At 45.4% G+C, this 17141-nt stretch overlaps 2 protein-coding genes across 2 annotated transcripts in view; both read right to left on the minus strand.

Annotated features, from left to right (window-relative positions):
- The window catches only part of gpr108 (G protein-coupled receptor 108), a 12236-nt gene extending 4164 nt beyond the window's left edge, over positions 1–8072 (minus strand). The window contains exons 1-15 of the mRNA XM_076013366.1: positions 7706–8072; positions 6795–6914; positions 5971–6021; positions 5768–5859; positions 5595–5665; positions 5211–5401; positions 5062–5130; positions 4855–4956; positions 4649–4782; positions 2323–2398; positions 2148–2221; positions 1925–2042; positions 1701–1831; positions 753–796; positions 587–636 (exon numbers count right to left, since the gene is read on the minus strand). Of these exons, the coding sequence (XP_075869481.1) occupies positions 587–636; positions 753–796; positions 1701–1831; positions 1925–2042; positions 2148–2221; positions 2323–2398; positions 4649–4782; positions 4855–4956; positions 5062–5130; positions 5211–5401; positions 5595–5665; positions 5768–5859; positions 5971–6021; positions 6795–6914; positions 7706–7798 (1416 nt within the window). The 5' untranslated portion in view covers positions 7799–8072. The remainder of the gene's footprint in view (positions 1–586; positions 637–752; positions 797–1700; positions 1832–1924; positions 2043–2147; positions 2222–2322; positions 2399–4648; positions 4783–4854; positions 4957–5061; positions 5131–5210; positions 5402–5594; positions 5666–5767; positions 5860–5970; positions 6022–6794; positions 6915–7705) is intronic.
- Positions 8073–9011: 939 nt separating this feature from the next.
- Positions 9012–16316, minus strand: LOC142879939 (caspase b-like). The gene is made up of 3 exons (XM_076013507.1): positions 16161–16316; positions 9444–9714; positions 9012–9372 (listed from the first exon to the last, which is right to left on the minus strand). Exons 2-3 carry the CDS (start codon positions 9703–9705, stop codon positions 9221–9223), a joined length of 414 nt encoding a protein of 137 aa, XP_075869622.1. The 5' UTR covers positions 9706–9714; positions 16161–16316; the 3' UTR covers positions 9012–9220.
- Positions 16317–17141: the final 825 nt, after the last annotated feature.

Raw genomic sequence — 17141 nt, forward strand, 5'->3', positions numbered from 1 at the left:
TAAATATCTTGCTATTTATCTCGCTTCTTATCTATCTGTACATACTTATAGATATTTTATTTTTGTCTACATCTTCAGTTGATATAATCCTTGACCTTTTGCACTGTAGCCTTTTTTATTGTTGTTGTTGCTGTTGTTGTTGTTGTAATTATGCAAATTTCCCCATCATGGGATCAATAAAGGTCTTCTTCTTCATCATCTTCTTCCTAAATGCTGCAGAAGTGAAGTGTTGCTCAACCCACCACCATTAAGGAACAGTAATGTGAGGGAGCCGTGGTGTCACACCGACGGTTGTATTAATTCAGGTCATTGGGGTGTGGGGAGCCCTCCTGACCAGCAGAGGTCAGGACTCAGGACTGTCGTACAATTCTCTTCAATGCGCTTTGGGGTGTGATTTTTTTTTTTTTTTTTAAACAGCTTGATTGGCCGAGTGAATGGAGCAGAAGTGAAGCTTTGGAGAGTTTGCTGGTGAGTAGAAGCTACAGGACAGTCGCAGTTTAGGTGGAAAAGTTCCTGAATCTCACAGAACAAAGTGATTTGAAACTAAAGAAGAGCTCATGGACCAGAGATCTACAATAAATCTTACCATCACATAGTAGTGCCTGAAGAGCTTCAGCTTCTCTAAATTCATGGCAGCTGAAGAGGAAACAAGACACATTTTCATTTCATTCAAATAGAAACATTCAAACAACTTAAAAAAAAAAGAAGAAGTAAGATTTGGATTGAGATTTTAATTTCAGAAAAATTCCAACCTTTTCCATCGGTGTTTGATGCCTCTTGGAGATGGCGGATGGACCTGCAAAGACGGTTAAATTATGAATGTACAGCCCCAAAATATGCAAACTTATCCCGTTTCCTTTTGTGATTAAAAAACAAAACATCTTTACGTATTTCATTTTACTCTACATTTACGATCATCGTTGACGGAACTCGGTGGACTTTCATTAGAAATTAATCTGCTCTTCATCAGAAGGCCTCTGTCAGTTCGATGGTTGGTTTTGGGGAGCCTCAGGTCTGTGAAGGTGGCGTGGAACACCTCCGAGGTGGGGGGCGGGGGGAAACAAATGTGTACAAATGTGTACATATACAAGCCGCACTGGACTATAAGCTGCGGGTGTTTGGTCAGGAAACGGGTCCGCGGAGCGGATCGGTTCGGCGGCTGCGAGCCTGCGACTCTGGACTCGCACCGCGGATCCTGTTTGCGGGGTCCAGCTGGTCACCTCGGTTAATGGGAGGTGTGGAGTCGGACCGTGCTCAGGAACATCATTTGATTGACTTGTTCTGTGTTCACCCTTTTCTTGTGATATAGAAATGATGAGTGTTTCTCTGTTTCCTCCTTTGACAGCCAGATCCACTGCCTTTAACTTAAAAGCTGCATCGTGTGCAATTCTTCCTTTGTTTTCCACAAGGAGGGTTTGTGCATGAAAACATCCTTTGCGCAAACTGTCTTGCTCTCGCTCTGCGTTTGCTTCCACTTTTGCTTTCGTTGTTCGCGCAAACTGCCTGTCTCACTCTTTCCCGAGCCCATCCAAAAACCCATAGGTTGAGAAGGTCCCCTAGTGGCCGTTAGCTGTAAGAAACCACAGACTGGCCGCACCGCCGCAGGGTTCAACGCGCGGGAAAAAAGTAGCGGCTTATACTCCGGAAATTACGGTAGTTCTTTGCACAATTCTAGGAGTGACGGGAACGCAGCGACTCACCAGACCACGGGGAAGAGAATGGCGCCGCAGCAGATGAGGTCCACCAGGAACAGGATCTCCTTCCACAGATTGTATTCACTAGAACCTTCCTCGGTGGACTCGATGATGATGTAGGCCACATTGGCCAGGACCTGAGGCGTTGAGGGCGGAAACCGTGACGCACACGCATGTGACAAAAAGTGCAACGCAGGTACGCAAGCGTGCGTACATATCTATATACACACCTGCAGAGGTATGACTATGACAAATATCTTCTTTTCCTTGTCAGACAGGATGTACTTGACAAAAGCCCAGCCAGTGCCGATCAATGCCAGTGTGATGAACAGGAGCGCCCCCTTAAGTCTGTGAGGAAAAACGCCAGAAAGAATGTAAGCGGTGGAGAAAAGCAATGAATTGTACAAAAAAATAAATCAATTAAACTGAATTTGTCGATGCATTTGCACTTACAAGTGTGTGATGTAATACATAACAGCCCAGCCCTCGATGCGATGGCCCTCGGTGTTGATGAAGTGGTAGTTGATCTAAGATTCAGAGACACAGATTCCAGGTGTGGAGTCCATGTGACACCACTGCAGCACAGTAACGGGACGCGACGAGGGCGACAGTTTGTCGGTCTACTCACGCTGTGGAAAACCAAAGAGGTGGACTTTGTGAAGGCGAGCGCTGCCATGAGCCAGTGGATCTTAAACACGCTGTACCTGCAAAATAAAGAGCGAGGAGAGAGAGCTTCTGAGTGAGGTCTGAGCCGATGCAAGCATGTTGAGGGTCAGCCTGACAGTTGTCATGTGCGTTTGGGTGGCTTGTAACGAGGTTTTATCTCCTTTGACAACAGGAACCTAAACAGAGACGATGCGATCAGATCCCAAAGTTGCTTCTCGGCCGCCTTTGCTGGGGTTTTCTGCTGCGTTATGAGCTGGAAAAATAATTCTTACCCCTTTTAGGCGCCATGGTCGCAAAATTTTGACAAGCGTCCTTGCTGAATTAAACAGGCCACAGCGGCAAATATGGTGCTGAAAGTAGTTTCCACTTTACACCAGGAGATGGCAGACACCTGTGGCTTCAATCTGAGCAGCATTGGTGGGGTGCGGGGGGTTTATATTCAGATTTCGGAGTATAAAGAGAGAGAAAGACCGCCTCAGTCGAGGAGACGAGGAAGTGGTTGCAGTGGGAGCGGAGAGAGAGAGAGAGAGAGAGAGAGAAAGAGAGAGAGAGAGAGAGAGAGAGAGAGAGAGAGAGAGAGAGAGAGAGAGAGAATTTTACAGAGAATACATCGCCGAGAGGTTTGTTTGTTGACAAAGTACTTCGTCAAGTACTGGCTGACTCAGATAAAGCAGAGGAATGTTCGCACTCTAACGATGATGTTCAGTCGTCCAGTGAGAGCCTGTGAGTCTGCCGGTGCGTCTTTATCTACGCAGCGGCAGCGAGTCCATGTGCCACGACAGTCACCAAGCAGCGGGGTGTAGTCTGTTTGAGATATGTGGGAAATGATCAAAAGTGGATAAAGCATTTTGATGAGCCTGTGGGGTATTGTGGAGACAGGGATCTGACACACAGACCCCTGACATAATCCAAAAAACAAACAAACAAAAAAGTTTGGGTTTACTGAAGATTTTTCTCAATTACAGTCTGGCTTTATCTGTAATTTAAAGTCACAGCCATTTGAAATCGTGATATCCAAATTGAATGTTTTCTTGAAAATGATTCTGGCGTTTAAAGGGTTAAGTCTACAAATAAACCGCACTCGTGTGTTAACGCCAGGATATAGGCTAGGGTGAAAAAAAGCAAAGCGCTGTGACCATAATCCGGATCCAACTGTATAAACAGATCAAAGCATCCGGTTCCAACAACCTTTGTGTGGGGACAGTCATAGAAAGAGGGCATGAAGACCTCTTGAAAAACTCAACCTGCCCAGCAAGCAGTCGCACAGCGGAAAGAACACCAAGACTCTGAATCCCTCCAATGATATCAAAATAGACGAGCAAGGATTCCCTTCCAAGGAAAGCATGAGGTGGAGCCACACTCACCCCTAGTGGTACAGATGGGAACTACAGCCCATCGGCCCTCCTTACTTTCTTCAAAGCGTTTCATTGATTACAGGCCCACTATAGAGCGGCCGCATCGCTACAATACACACAGATGCATAGGAGTTCTCGCAGAGAACCACTAGTGGGCAGCACATCAGCGTTGTCGTGTTGCAAAGCACCTGCACAGAACGCTTTTGTTTGCCAAAACGCACCAAACTAGTTGGGGTCAGCTCGTGTTAAAGGGACAGTTCAACATTTTAAGTCAATAATAAGAATAATACGAAGGCACTCGGTACATTTACATGACACATGACTCATTCTAAAGCTCCTAACACACCCGGGAGCAAATTTGCGAGGCAAATAATTTGTTTTTTGTTTTGCAACTTTCCACAGCAGCAGCTAGTTTCCACAGAGCCAAAAAAAGTGACTGCGATTTTTTTTTCACTCCTGCGTCAAATTTTTCCCAGGCGAAAAGGCAGAGTCAATGACGTCACATCAAAACTTCAGTAATATTCTCTCTGTCTGTCTGCATAGCGCCTGTCGACGCAGCTGTCCTTCATTTGAGCAGCACAATAAGCAGAACACACACGTCCACTATAAACTGAGGTACTCGCCATCCCAAAGCCAAGACTTTAATTTGACGGCTGCAGCCTCTCTGGGTGTGGCCAAAGACTTTCAGCTTTTGTCTTTTTTATTGCAACCATGTGTGTGGTTGCTAACAGTAGGGTGCATTTGGAGGGTGCATTTGGAGGGTCCTTCAGACTTTTGGGAATTGGTTTCAAGCCTTCGCGCAGTGCTGTGACGCAACTGGCCTTCAGATGCAGCCTTGGAAGGACCCTGACCCTGAGTTGAGACGCAGCCAAGGACACAGCTTAACGGCGTGTCATATCAAAAGGCAAAAGTTCAACCGGATGAAAAATGTACCTGTGCTTCATGAGTATGTAGACCCAGAGCAGGGCAGCAGTGAGGAAGACTCCAGCCATGCCGATGTAGAGCCGAGACAGAGGCATCTCCGCTGCAGACAGGTAGCCCCCTGGATTCTTCTCCATCACGTCCACCTGGACAGGTTACACTTGGCTCAGCACATGCACACAGCAGAGGGCAGGCACGCGCTAGCGCTCAACACTCACTGTGAAGGAGTAGGAGGATGAGGGCGGAGCTCTCCTGTTGGGACAGTAGTGGAAGCGGAGGCTGTAGAGACCCTGCGCCTTGGGGCCGACCACCATGTGGAACTGTGGCGGGACACAAACAAGGGCTTCAGAAGCAGCTGATGGAGGAGTTTCTTCTCAATGTCAGGACCAGGAGGGGGGGAGGGAGAGGGGGGGGGGGGGGCTTACGCTGAAGTTGTAGGAACCGTTTCTATTGTCCAGCGCCAACGTCAGTTGTTGTGTTGTGGTCTTGTTCAGCTGCGAGTAAGCAGAGATTAGAACTCGACTTTACAGGAAGGGATGGTTTTCATATGTGCGAGCAGACACACAACTCTCACCAGGAAGGTGTTTTGGTCCATGTTTTTCGACACTGTGCTCTTTGACTTTTCGTCTTTGTCTTTGTCCGCTGGCTGCGTCTCCTCCTCCTTCTTCTTCTCATCCGGCTCTCCTCCCTGCTTTTCAGCAACTTTCGCCGGCTCCTCCGCCACGCCAGGAGAATTGGTAGGGGCCTCTCTGGTTTTCCTGTCACCTAAAAGGCAGCATTTTGAGGGAAACACACAACAACATAGTTGACACACAACATGAATTAATCAGCATTGACAAAACAGCGAAATGTATCAAACTTTGAAATGCTTTTACTTTCGACAACTTGAAATACGGCCGGCGACAAAAACAACAACCGAAGGGATTCGCAAGAGTAGAAGAGTGGAAGCCTAACTGACCTTTGACCTCTTTAGCCTTTGGGACTGAGATTAAGACGTTGTCTGACTCGCCCACAGTTTTCACATTGACGCTAAGCAAACATAAACAAACAAAAACAAAGATCACCAAACGCTGGGAGACAGAAAAAGTGAAAGCGCATCGCATTTTTCACAGCCGGCGCTGAGACACAAACCTGCGCGACTTGACGTCAATGAGAAAAAGAATGAGGGGCTCCTTGTTAGGCAGCTGTGTGAGAACCAGCGGGCAGGTGTCCGTTTCTTCTGCCTACAGAAAAGCAAACGTTACAACAGAGGAATAAACACACTTTTGCTAAATGACATGAATTGCATGAACAAGATTTGTGTGCGTGCGTGTGTGCGTGTCACTCATGCTCACTGTGTAGGACAACACTCCATTCACACGTGACCTGGAGAGGCTGAAACCAACCTGAGGAGATAAGAAACAGAGGGGGTGATTTCTCAGCTCAGCCACTGACAGTTCAAGAAGTAATAATAATAATGATAAGTAAATATAAATATGATAATACATTTAATTTATACAGCGCCTTTCAAGGCACTCCAGGTCGCCAAACAACAGTTAAAAAAAAATTTCAATAAAAGTCAACATGACAAAACAATAGAAAACAGAGGAAAAATGCTGACAATCAGGTACAGGTAGTACCCGAAAAATGAGAACATCAAGTAAAAGTTGTTTTATTTTGGCAATTTAACATAAAAGATGAAAGCAACACATTTTATTGAGCCATTCCACGCAAATTGACGTCTCAAGCAGTTCCTTGTTGTAACTTTGCTGATTAATATTTTCAGCTTATTAAAACCACAAACCCAGAAAATTATTATAAAATTTGAGTTTTAGTTTTTTTTTAAGCTGCAAGACCTGATCAGCAAAATCCAAAGAAATAAAAACTTCACCTTTTAAGTTGAATTGCAGAAATACAACAACCTTTTCAGGATATTCTAATTTTCTGGGTAGTACCTGGATAGGCCTGCCTGAACAGGTTGCTCTTGAGGTGGGATTTAAACGTGGAGATGGAGTCTAAGTTTGGTACGCAATGTTGTCCCAAACTTCAAACAACCCAAAGAGTCATTTCACCCCCCCCCCGTCCCCCCGCCCTCTGTTCCCACACCAACACCAACACCACCAATAACTGAAAAGCTTTTTGAAACAACAGCAACTCAAGCAAGCAAGCAAACACTCACAGGGTAGGCGCTGAAGTCGACCGACTCATCCGACAGATGCAACGACATCAGGTTTACATCCAGAGTCCCATCAGCAAAGAAGCCAAAGTTGTTGAGGTCGACGGCATATCGGGTTTCATTCTGGGCACAAGACAAGGAGAGGAAGTGACTAAGTCCAATGATAGATTGTTACAGTGTTGCAGTCCTGGAGGTTTTAAGGGTCTCGGCCTCTGAGGCATTTTTACTGGGTCTGGTCCCAGTCTCAAACTGGACGGACTGGACTGGGCTAGTCAAGGCTCAGCCAACACTACAACCACATGATAATAACAGAGAAAGAATGCAGCTGCTGCGGTTTACGAGTGACACCCTGCCTGCCCCCCTTATTTATTCCTAGTGAGTTTATTTTTCAATTTTATGAAGCAAAATATCTTTTTTTTTTTTTTTTTTGGGGGGGGGGGGATTATAGTTATAATAGTTGGCAAAGTTAAAGAGAACGATTACAAGACACCTTGCTGAAAAGAGAGTTACAGATACTGGTAATTTCTTCCTGTTTTGTTGTTATTCCTCTTAGATATATGCCGTCTTGAAGTGGTCTCGGGCTCTATCCTGGATGTCTTGGTCGCAGTGGGTTCGCTCTTGACTACAAACACTACAGATTTCAGTCTTCTTTCACGGCGAACAGACGCTGTTTTACCGGATCTCACACGTACGTTAGATGTCAGATGATCTCATGACGCGTTTATCGCGAGTAAAGTTCCTTGTTTAATTGTTTTTGTTTTTAATCAGCTAATTCAATCATACACGCTACAAGCTACGCAATGCTCTCTCTCTCTCTCTGTGTGTGTGGTGGAATTCAAGCCCTCCGTTCGCCGTCGCACTGATAACCAGACTTGTTATGGGAAAAAAACAAACAAACAAACAAACAAACTTACATTTAGCGTGAGCGAATGTTTCCTTCCTTCGCAGGCAACCAGCAGCAGGAGCAAATATCCAGCCACGGCCAAACATCTGTGAGCCACAGCCATCACTCGACAGCGATCAACTCGCTAACAGCGACAAACTTGCTAGCGCCAGCGCGCGCACACACTGCCAGATGGCTAAAAGAATAACGGCAGCTCTCGCGGAACACGAGTCGAGTCGGGGCGACGTTGGCCGTTGAATCGAGACGTCGTCTAAATGGCGGTCGTCGTTGTCAAGTTAAACGAACTTTGCGTTGAGCCTCCCGAGCCGTGTGTGTGTTTCATTGCATGTATATCCTCAGAGCTAACCGTCGAGAGGCTACTCTCACTTCCTGGTGTTTGTCACACACGTCACGCAGCGAAACGTAGCGCGAGGCTCATCGCAACGTCACATCCGGGTGCGACGAGTCACAGCCTGTGACTCACAGGGTGACGCCGCGATTTAACAACAATAAAATAAAATCCTCTTTCAAAATGTACCACTTGGTTTGACACACTTTGACCCCTCGGTTGCAAAAGAATACTTCGTTATAAATCTGATAATAATCCTAGAAAAGTTCTGTATTCATAAATGCAAGTTTGTTAAGTCAAACCCTGTTTTTTTGTGTCTTTATGAAGGAACTGCAGATATATTTCCAGTCAATAGCTGTTGCTAAGAATAAGAAAGCGTTGAAAGCTGTGAATTTATGCTCCCACTTTAACAACTTCATCTTTAGCTGATTGCTCTGTATCCCTTTCTTTTTTCTCTTTGTCTTATTGTTCGCCTTTCATTTATCTATTTTTTTTCTTTTCTATTAATGCTTTTATTTCTTTATCTCCATTGCGAAAGACCCGTCCCTTTGAACTCAATGGAACTGGTCTTGTTTGTGGGCGCATACTACTACTACTACTACTAATAATAATAATAATAATAATTATAATACATGGGGACCCGAGTCGCGACCCAGAAGTGGACACAGGATGCTCAAAAGGTAATTAAAAGAGTTTACTTACAAAGGGGCAAGGAAACAATGACAGTAGCGACCAGGAGACACTGTAGGTACTGCTCCAACACTGGCATCAAGGAGTCACAAGGAAGTGGTAAATCCGTACATGGGAAGCAAAGTTCTGGCAAAGAGGCAAAGTGTTTGAGTAGCCTGAGGAAAATTCTGTGATACAAGCGGGGAACAGAACACTACCGAAAAGACTAAAGTGGACAACAGGGAGCCTCCCCTAAAGACTAAATGGACAACAGGGAGCTCCCCATGTATGTCCCCATCAGCAGACATGACTGAGTCCCTTTTATTTGGCAACCTTTTATTTTGTTTTCTCGACTCAGTAGTTATTCACCAGGCAAATTGTCACTATCTTCTGTCTAACAACACAGTACACTGCTGATAGGCTGTACAGCAAAACAAATGTTACATTAAAATGCCTAGCACGACCAGTAGGGGACTTCTTTATATGTTGCAGCCAACAGGTTTACAATATTACAATAGTTTGTTTATTTCATTGGTTTTTATTGACAATTTTCATTGCTCCTGTGGTGCTGTGTACTACAGTTGGGGAGATGATCACACTTTGTCCGTGGGCCGATATGGATACACAAGGGGCTCCAGCAGAGGAAGAGGCTGAGGCGGAGGACGACTCTGGATTCCTCTCTGTAAACGAGTGGATGGTTACATGAGAAAAAGGAAAAAGTGTCTCCGTTTGGTTTCCTATAACATCTCACCTGCATGTTTGCTCCTTAACTGCTCAGCAGCAAGGTTGTTTTTCATTTTCTTCAAGACCTCAATGGTGACGTTCACAGCTTTTCCCACGTAGTACTCCATTAGAGTGCTGACAGTGTCTGTCCTCTTTGCATTGTCCAGGCGGGCCTTGGGAACGGGCGGGCAGTCCTCTAAGACGCGATGCGTCAGGCGCCACTTGAATGTGTCGAAGTCATCGCTGTCCAGACCCTCTAACGTCTCAAGCAGAAGATCTTCAACCGACATCTTCTATTGCTAAGTGAGGAGAAAAGTGGAAAACAGTACTTTTTTTTTTAATTTAATTCTTTATTCAAGCATAAAAAAAGAAGGAAAAGAACTAAAAGGATTCAGTAATAAGAATATGTAAGCCTATTCCTCAAGAAAACAACAACAACAACAACAACAACGATAATCAATGTCCACAACTTTAATATGCTCGAAAGGAGCAGGGAGAAGTACTGGACTTATCCAGTCCTACCCCTAATCACCTCATGGTCATGGTCACCACAGGTCACCAGTTCATCGCAGGGTCACATAGACACCATTCACAACCATTCACACTCACACACACACCTACGGACAATTTTGAGTCTTCAATTGACCTCACATGCATGTTTTTGAAGTGTGGGAGGAAGCCGGAGACTGCTTTTTATGGCCTTCTTCAAAAGGGAAAGAAAAAATAAGAGAAACACACCAAAGAAATATAGAAAAACAAATAGAAAAAAGTTAAAATAAAAATTAAAAAAGGATGTAGGAATGACGTTTCACCAAGGCCAAAATGTATCGATATTGCCACCCAGTTCCAAATGTTATGAGCTATTTATAATTATGCGTATGATATGTTACATGTGCAATAGAGACCGATATAATTATATATGCATTTTTAACATTCTGAGTATACCAGGTACGTGTATATACATATACACACACACATATATATATATATATATATATATATATATGTACAATCATAATGTATCAGCAGCAGCTGTGACTACTTTTGCATTATCAGTGTTGTCCAAACCTTTTGGCCAAGAAGGCCGTATGCAATCATTGATGAAATGCTGATGAATTTCCATCAAGAAAACATTATTGGTCCATCCAAAGTCTGAGAATACAGTTTGCTTTAGAGGGTTTTAAATCCTGTAGAGATGCATCAACCTCGACTGTTAGACTGTATAGACTCTCAGACCTGGTTAGGAAAGACTAAAAAGTACGCTTGCACCGATGCCAATACTGGTATCGGAAATTGGTACCCATACCTGGGTTGAGTACTCTACTTGTACTGATACCACAACACAGATACTCCAGCAGTGAGGAGTCGTGTCAGCGCTGAGGAAATACTTTCAGGTGGAAGAAAAACAACAACAAATGCAAACCATGTTCAGCAAAGCTGTGCAGAGGAGGGACCAAATGTAACACAGCACACGCAACGACACACTTCACACTACTGTTGTAGTAGACTAACACTACTGTACACTAACAGGTTTTAAAGTTAGTTTTGTAGTTAAATATGTGGCAAAGCTGTTAAAACACACAGAAATGTGTGGCAGTGCCACTTCTCCATCAGAAAGTGGTATCAGTGCATCCCTCCATATTTCAGTTAAAGGTGCAGTGTGTAAGGTTTGGCAAGAGTCACTGGCAATAGCTTAACGTAGAACTCACTAAAATATCTGTGTGAGTGTTTAATCGCTGTAAAATATCAGTAGTTTGTTTTTTCTTATACTATTTGGAAAGCAAACGTCTTCCTCACACTGGGTTGCAGTCTTTCACCGCCATCTTTGTAAGGGAGCCGAGTTTTCCCTTCTGTTCCAACACATCCTGCAACGACAGGAGGATTCGGGAGCGTGGACATCGCTGCTGTGCTGCCTGCTACTGGAGACCCTTCAAGTGGCAAGCTTCAAGCTGAGTATTTCAGGAGAGGCTCTGCATATAAGGCTGGTGGTTATAGGCTACAGGCTGGTGGCTATAGGCTACAGGCTGGTGGCTATAGGCTTGTGGCTATAGGCTGGTGGCTATAGGCTATAGGCTTGTGGCTATAGGCTGGTGGCTATAGGCTATAGGCTGGTGGCTATAGGCTTGTGGCTATAGCCTATAGGCTTGTGGCTATAGGCTGGTGGCTATAGGCTATAGGCTGGTGGCTATAGGCTTGTGGCTATAGGCTATAGGCTGGTGGCTATAGGCTGGCGGCTATAGGCTGGTGGCTATAGGCTACAGGCTGGTGGCTATAGGCTGGTGGCTATAGGCTATAGGCTGGTGGCTACAGGCTGGTGGCTATAGGCTACAGGCTGGTGGCTATAGGCTGGTGGCTATAGGCTATAGGCTGGTGGCTATAGGCTATAGGCTGGTGGCTATAGGCTGGTGGCTATAGGCTACAGGCTGGTGGTTATAGGCTATAGGCTGGTGGAAAAGGGATTGCAACTTTGCTGACACGGTTTCCTAATCGGAAGATATTGTTGGCGAATAATCATTGCATAAATTGAGAGGCAACTGAAAAAGAAGAAGGAAGTGGCCACTTTTCAATCTGTTACCAACCTGAACTATTTATTTATTTATTTTTTAAACTGAAGGAAAAAACAGGAAGCTGATTCTTGGTCAATGAGTGAATTCCAGTTCAATCTTCTGAAGCCTGTTCCAGTGAAGCTGCAGTTTAAACCTCACTAGAGTGAGGAGCACCTGTCAGTGATAGTTGATTATGTGCAACAAGATATACAGTACTGCCCAGAACATGAGTCTCCTGAGAAGGTTGTTGTGTTTGCCCATGTGTGAACTCTTCTGAGCCAACAAACCAACACAGACTTGTTAAAGGCTCAGGAGCCTTTTGCAGGTGTTTTGGATTCTTTGGACTCTTTGAAGCTACAAAACTGAAGCTTTTCACAGTATTCTCATTTTCTTAGTTTGTGGGTTTGTGGTTTTAATGAGCTGAAAATCTTAATCAGCAAAGTTACAACAGGGAACTGCTTGAGATGTCAATTTGCGTGGAATGGCTCAATAAAATGTGTTGCTTTCATCTTTTATGTTAAATTGCCAAAATAAAACAACTTTTACTTAATATTCTAATTTTTCAGGTACTACTGTATATATAAGAAGAAGAAAAGATATTCCTGTGCATGCTGTACTAAACAATTGCGTGTCGTTTTTGAGAGTTCGGCTCATGGGTGCAATGAAAAATCCCAGAATGAAGCAAATTTGACTCCAGAGCTGCTTTAGAAAGCATCCCATGGCATCCAAGGCTGCAGCTTGAAATAAATGTGAGATGCAGATGCACTACACTTCCTGTGGATAACACAGAGTGGAGGAGAGTCAAAAAGTCAAAGTTCTCTGCTAAAAGTGCTTGAAACATGGAGGGATGAAGGGATGAAGGGATGAAGGGATGAGTTTACGTTGGACCTGTGTAGTTTGATGGATTTTGTGAAGGAAGGAAGACAGAGAAAATGATGTCATTAAAAACTGTGTCCAGATTGTTTGGCTCAGTTGGGTTGTTGCACCATTCACTGCCATGACACGATGGTGGTGGTGGTGTTTGGTGGTGGTGGTGGGGGTGGAGGGTAGTTTGGATGAACCAGTGCCTGCTGACCTGCCAAGCAAATAGTGTGCATGGCTCAGAAAAGTAGGTGAGGTAAGGAAGATGGAAGCAGCCAGATGTTCATTCATTCATTCATTCATCTTCTACAGTATACCCACTTCTTCCTGAGCTCAGGGTCACGGGGGTCTGCTGGAGCCCCTCCCAGCTGTCATAGGGTGAAGGCAGGGTGGCACCCTGCACAGGTCACCAGTTCATCGCAGGGTCACATAGACACCATTCACAACCATTCACACTCACACGCACACCTACGGACACTTTTGAGTCTTCAATTGACCTCACATGCATGTTTTTGGAGTGTGGGAGGAAGCCGGAGAACCCGGAGAGAACCCACGCAGACACAGGGAGAACCCGGAGAGAAGCCCCGCAGACACAGGGAGAACCTGGAGAGAAGCCCGCAGACACAGGGAGAACCTGGAGACTCCACACAGGGAGAACCCGGAGAGAAGCCCACAGACAAAGGGAGAACCCGGAGAGAAGCCAGCAGACACAGGGAGAACCTGGAGAGAACCCAGCAGACACAGGGAGAACCCAGAGAGAAGCCAGCAGACACAGGGAGAACCTGGAGACTCCACACAGGGAGAACCCAGAGAGAACCCACGCAGACACAGGGAGAACCTGGAGAGAAGCCCACAGACACAGGGAGAACCCGGAGAGAAGCCACGCAGACACAGGGAGAACCCGGAGAGAAGACAGCAGACACAGGGAGAACCTGGAGAGAAGCCAGCAGACACAGGGAGAACCCGGAGAGAAGCCCGCAGACACAGGGAGAACCCAGAGAGAAGCCACGCAGACACAGGGAGAACCCGGAGAGAAGCCAGCAGACACAGGGAGAACCTGGAGAGAAGCCAGCAGACACAGGGAGAACCCGGAGAGAAGCCCACAGACACAGGGAGAACCTGGAGAGAAGCCAGCAGACACAGGGAGAACCTGGAGAGAAGCCAGCAGACACAGGGAGAACCCGGAGAGAAGCCAGCAGACACAGGGAGAACCTGGAGAGAAGCCCACAGACACAGGGAGAACCCGCAGAGAAGCCACGCAGACACAGGGAGAACCCGGAGAGAAGCCAGCAGACACAGGGAGAACCTGGAGAGAAGCCAGCAGACACAGGGAGAACCTGGAGAGAAGCCCGCAGACACAGGGAGAGCCCGGAGAGAAGCCACGCAGACACAGGGAGAACCTGGAGAGAAGCCCGCAGACACAGGGAGAACCTGGAGACTCCACACAGGGAGAACCCGGAGAGAACCCACGCAGACACAGGGAGAACCTGGAGAGAAGCCCGCAGACACAGGGAGAACCTGGAGACTCCACACAGGGAGAAGCGGGAGAGAACCCACGCAGACACAGGGAGAACCTGGAGAGAACCCACGCAGACACAGGGAGAACCCGGAGAGAACCCACGCAGACACAGGGAGAACCTGGAGAGAAGCCAGCAGACACAGGGAGAACCTGGAGAGAAGCCAGCAGACACAGGGAGAACCCGGAGAGAAGCCAGCAGACACAGGGAGAACATGCAGACTCCACACAGGAAGGTCCCAGGTCCGGAATGAAACCCACAACCTTCTTGCTGTGAGGCGGCAGCGCTGACCACTGCGCCACCGTGTCGCCCCCAGCCAGATGTTGTGACCCTCAAATGAGTGCCCCAAATTTTACACACTGTACCTTTAAGAAAAAAAAACCAAAACACTAATGGGCTGAATTACCAAGATCCAAACTAGGGGGCGCTACACCGCTTGCACACGCTTATAGAAAGTGTGTCTTGTTGGTTTGCGTGTTAAAGTTTGATCTACACAGATTGCATGCGTCACTGCTAAAGCGGTGCAGAGACCGCTTGACTCAAAACGAGGATGTTGCAGCCGCTGTCCGCCACTACCAGACAGAGAGAGAGAATGTGGGGCAACAGAGTGGCGGCAAGTGTAACCTGACTGCAGCCACACACCTGTAACCAGGGCGAGCGACACTGTGTCACAGGAGGGGAGAGCCGTCAGTGGACTTTGTGGCAGGCAGTGTTGGGAAGTTCCCAGTTACATGTAATGTTGTTACCTCATTTAATTACAAAATGAAATCATTTGACAAAATAAAAGTCATTGCAGCCAGTTACATTGCTGGAAAAAAAATGACAGTTGCTAAAAGAGTCAAAAATGGTAACATGAGACCAGGCAACGATTGACCCATAGACTTATGAATCATATGGAAGATAACTCAATGTAAGATGATAAAATACTTGAAATCTGAGTTGTCAGAGGACATCAGAGGGATTTTCTCTTGAATAAAAACCACCAAGAATAAAACAGTGAATTCTATTTTGGTATCAATTCTGACTGTCACTTCATCGAAGATTTCTTTTTCTTGATTTTTTTTTATGAATGCTGTGATAATGTAGGCCATTGAAAATTTGAAAGTGATTGCACGGCTCACATATCTTAAAGAGTCGCGACGGTAACTTGTTATCCTGTATTTCAGCTGACAGCAGCAGAATCACTTCTGCAAGTGAAAGGGAAAGCAACGACCGTCGTGTCTGACAGGAATTAAAATTAAAATCATTAACATGAGTGAATTTAATCAAAACAATGAATGGAACAATCAATCTCTTTGGTAACTGGGGTTTCAACAGGTGGTAAATGGAACTTTACTATGTATTACACACGTATGCAGCAAATGCATCACTAATAATATGGATGAATTGCATTTGAGTTTTTTTTTTTCCCTTTCATTGCACACAAAGATTGAAACATCATATTGTGACACATGATGAAGAAGAATATTGAACAAAGCTGATGCTCATATCCACTGTGAACCGACCAAAAAGAATCATTGCTTCTTCCTGCTCCTTTTCAAGCATGTTGGGCTACTTTTGTTTCAACTGCTTGTTGTCTTTGTTTGTCTGTTTTCTTTCTTTAGTGTGTTTTTTTCTTGTTGTTGTTTGTGTTTTTGTATGTAGCACACGTTAAAAAAAATCATGCTCCAAGCAAATACGTACAACAGCACCCCGAATACACACTCAATAAACAAAACAGCAACCGTCACCAACCGGCAGCAAAGAGGTCCAATTCCAAATACAAAAAAAAAGAAGAAGAAAAGCTCAAAGTTGAATCATTACGATGGTTAGCAGACGTACCGTGAGCGCCGCGGAGATGCAGATCAAGCGGAGGGTGGAAAGGAAATGAGGGTCAATACAGCTGCTGGTGTTAGCAGCTCAGACAGGAAGACATCCACCGCAGATGAGCATAATGGAGAAAACAGGAAGTGTGTCTTTTTCTTTATCACAACTCTTCTTTGGTAATGATGCACTGCATTACAGCAGTGCAAGCACTCAGCTGAGTTAACTTTCACCCCCCCCCCCCCCCAACAGATTTTACCAAATGAATGACTTGAACGGCTTCAGTTCCTTCAGTTCCCTGCCAGTGCGGTTTGAAAGCTTGACTTGATACTGCAGAGTTAGCAGCTCTCCTTTGAAGCTCAGGCAGCGGAGGCTGAAACCACCAGGCAGGAAGCAAGGCCTTTTACTTTATGCAAAAGTAAGTCTTGAAAACATTTTCACAGCAAGCTACAACTTGTCAACTGAGCTCCAGGGTTTAAGCTGAAGGAGGAGCTTAAACATGGCAGCCTGCACCTAAACACGATTGGGGGCAAACCATTCAGTAGGGGAACGTGACAAACCCAGAGTGGCTCACACTCGCTGTCACAGCAGAGATGCACGATTAAATAAACCACACACAGAATCCCCATTCAAACACCCTAAATATAGCACGCAAATAAATCCTTCACCTTTTTTTACAATGACTTACAAAAGTACTGTGTATATGTATATGTGTATATGTTCAGTACTACCCCGAAAATGAGAATCTAGGATGTTGTGTTTGCCCATGTGTGAACTCTTCTGAGCCAACAACCCAAGACAGACTTGTTAAAGGCTCAGGAGCCTTTTGCAGGTGTTTTGTATTCTTTGGACTCTTTGAAGCTACAAAACTGAAGCTTTTCACAGTATTCTCATTTTCTGAGTTTGTGGCTTTGTGGTTTTAATAAGATGAAAATCTTAATCAGCAAAGTTACAACAAGGAACTGCTTGAGACGTCAATTTGCGTGGAATGGCTCAATG

The sequence above is a fragment of the Nelusetta ayraudi genome, unplaced genomic scaffold, assembly GCF_046127955.1.
Source record: "Nelusetta ayraudi isolate G7.1 ecotype Tasmania unplaced genomic scaffold, CSIRO-AGI_Nayr_v1 ptg000006l, whole genome shotgun sequence".
Lineage (NCBI taxonomy): Eukaryota > Metazoa > Chordata > Actinopteri > Tetraodontiformes > Monacanthidae > Nelusetta > Nelusetta ayraudi.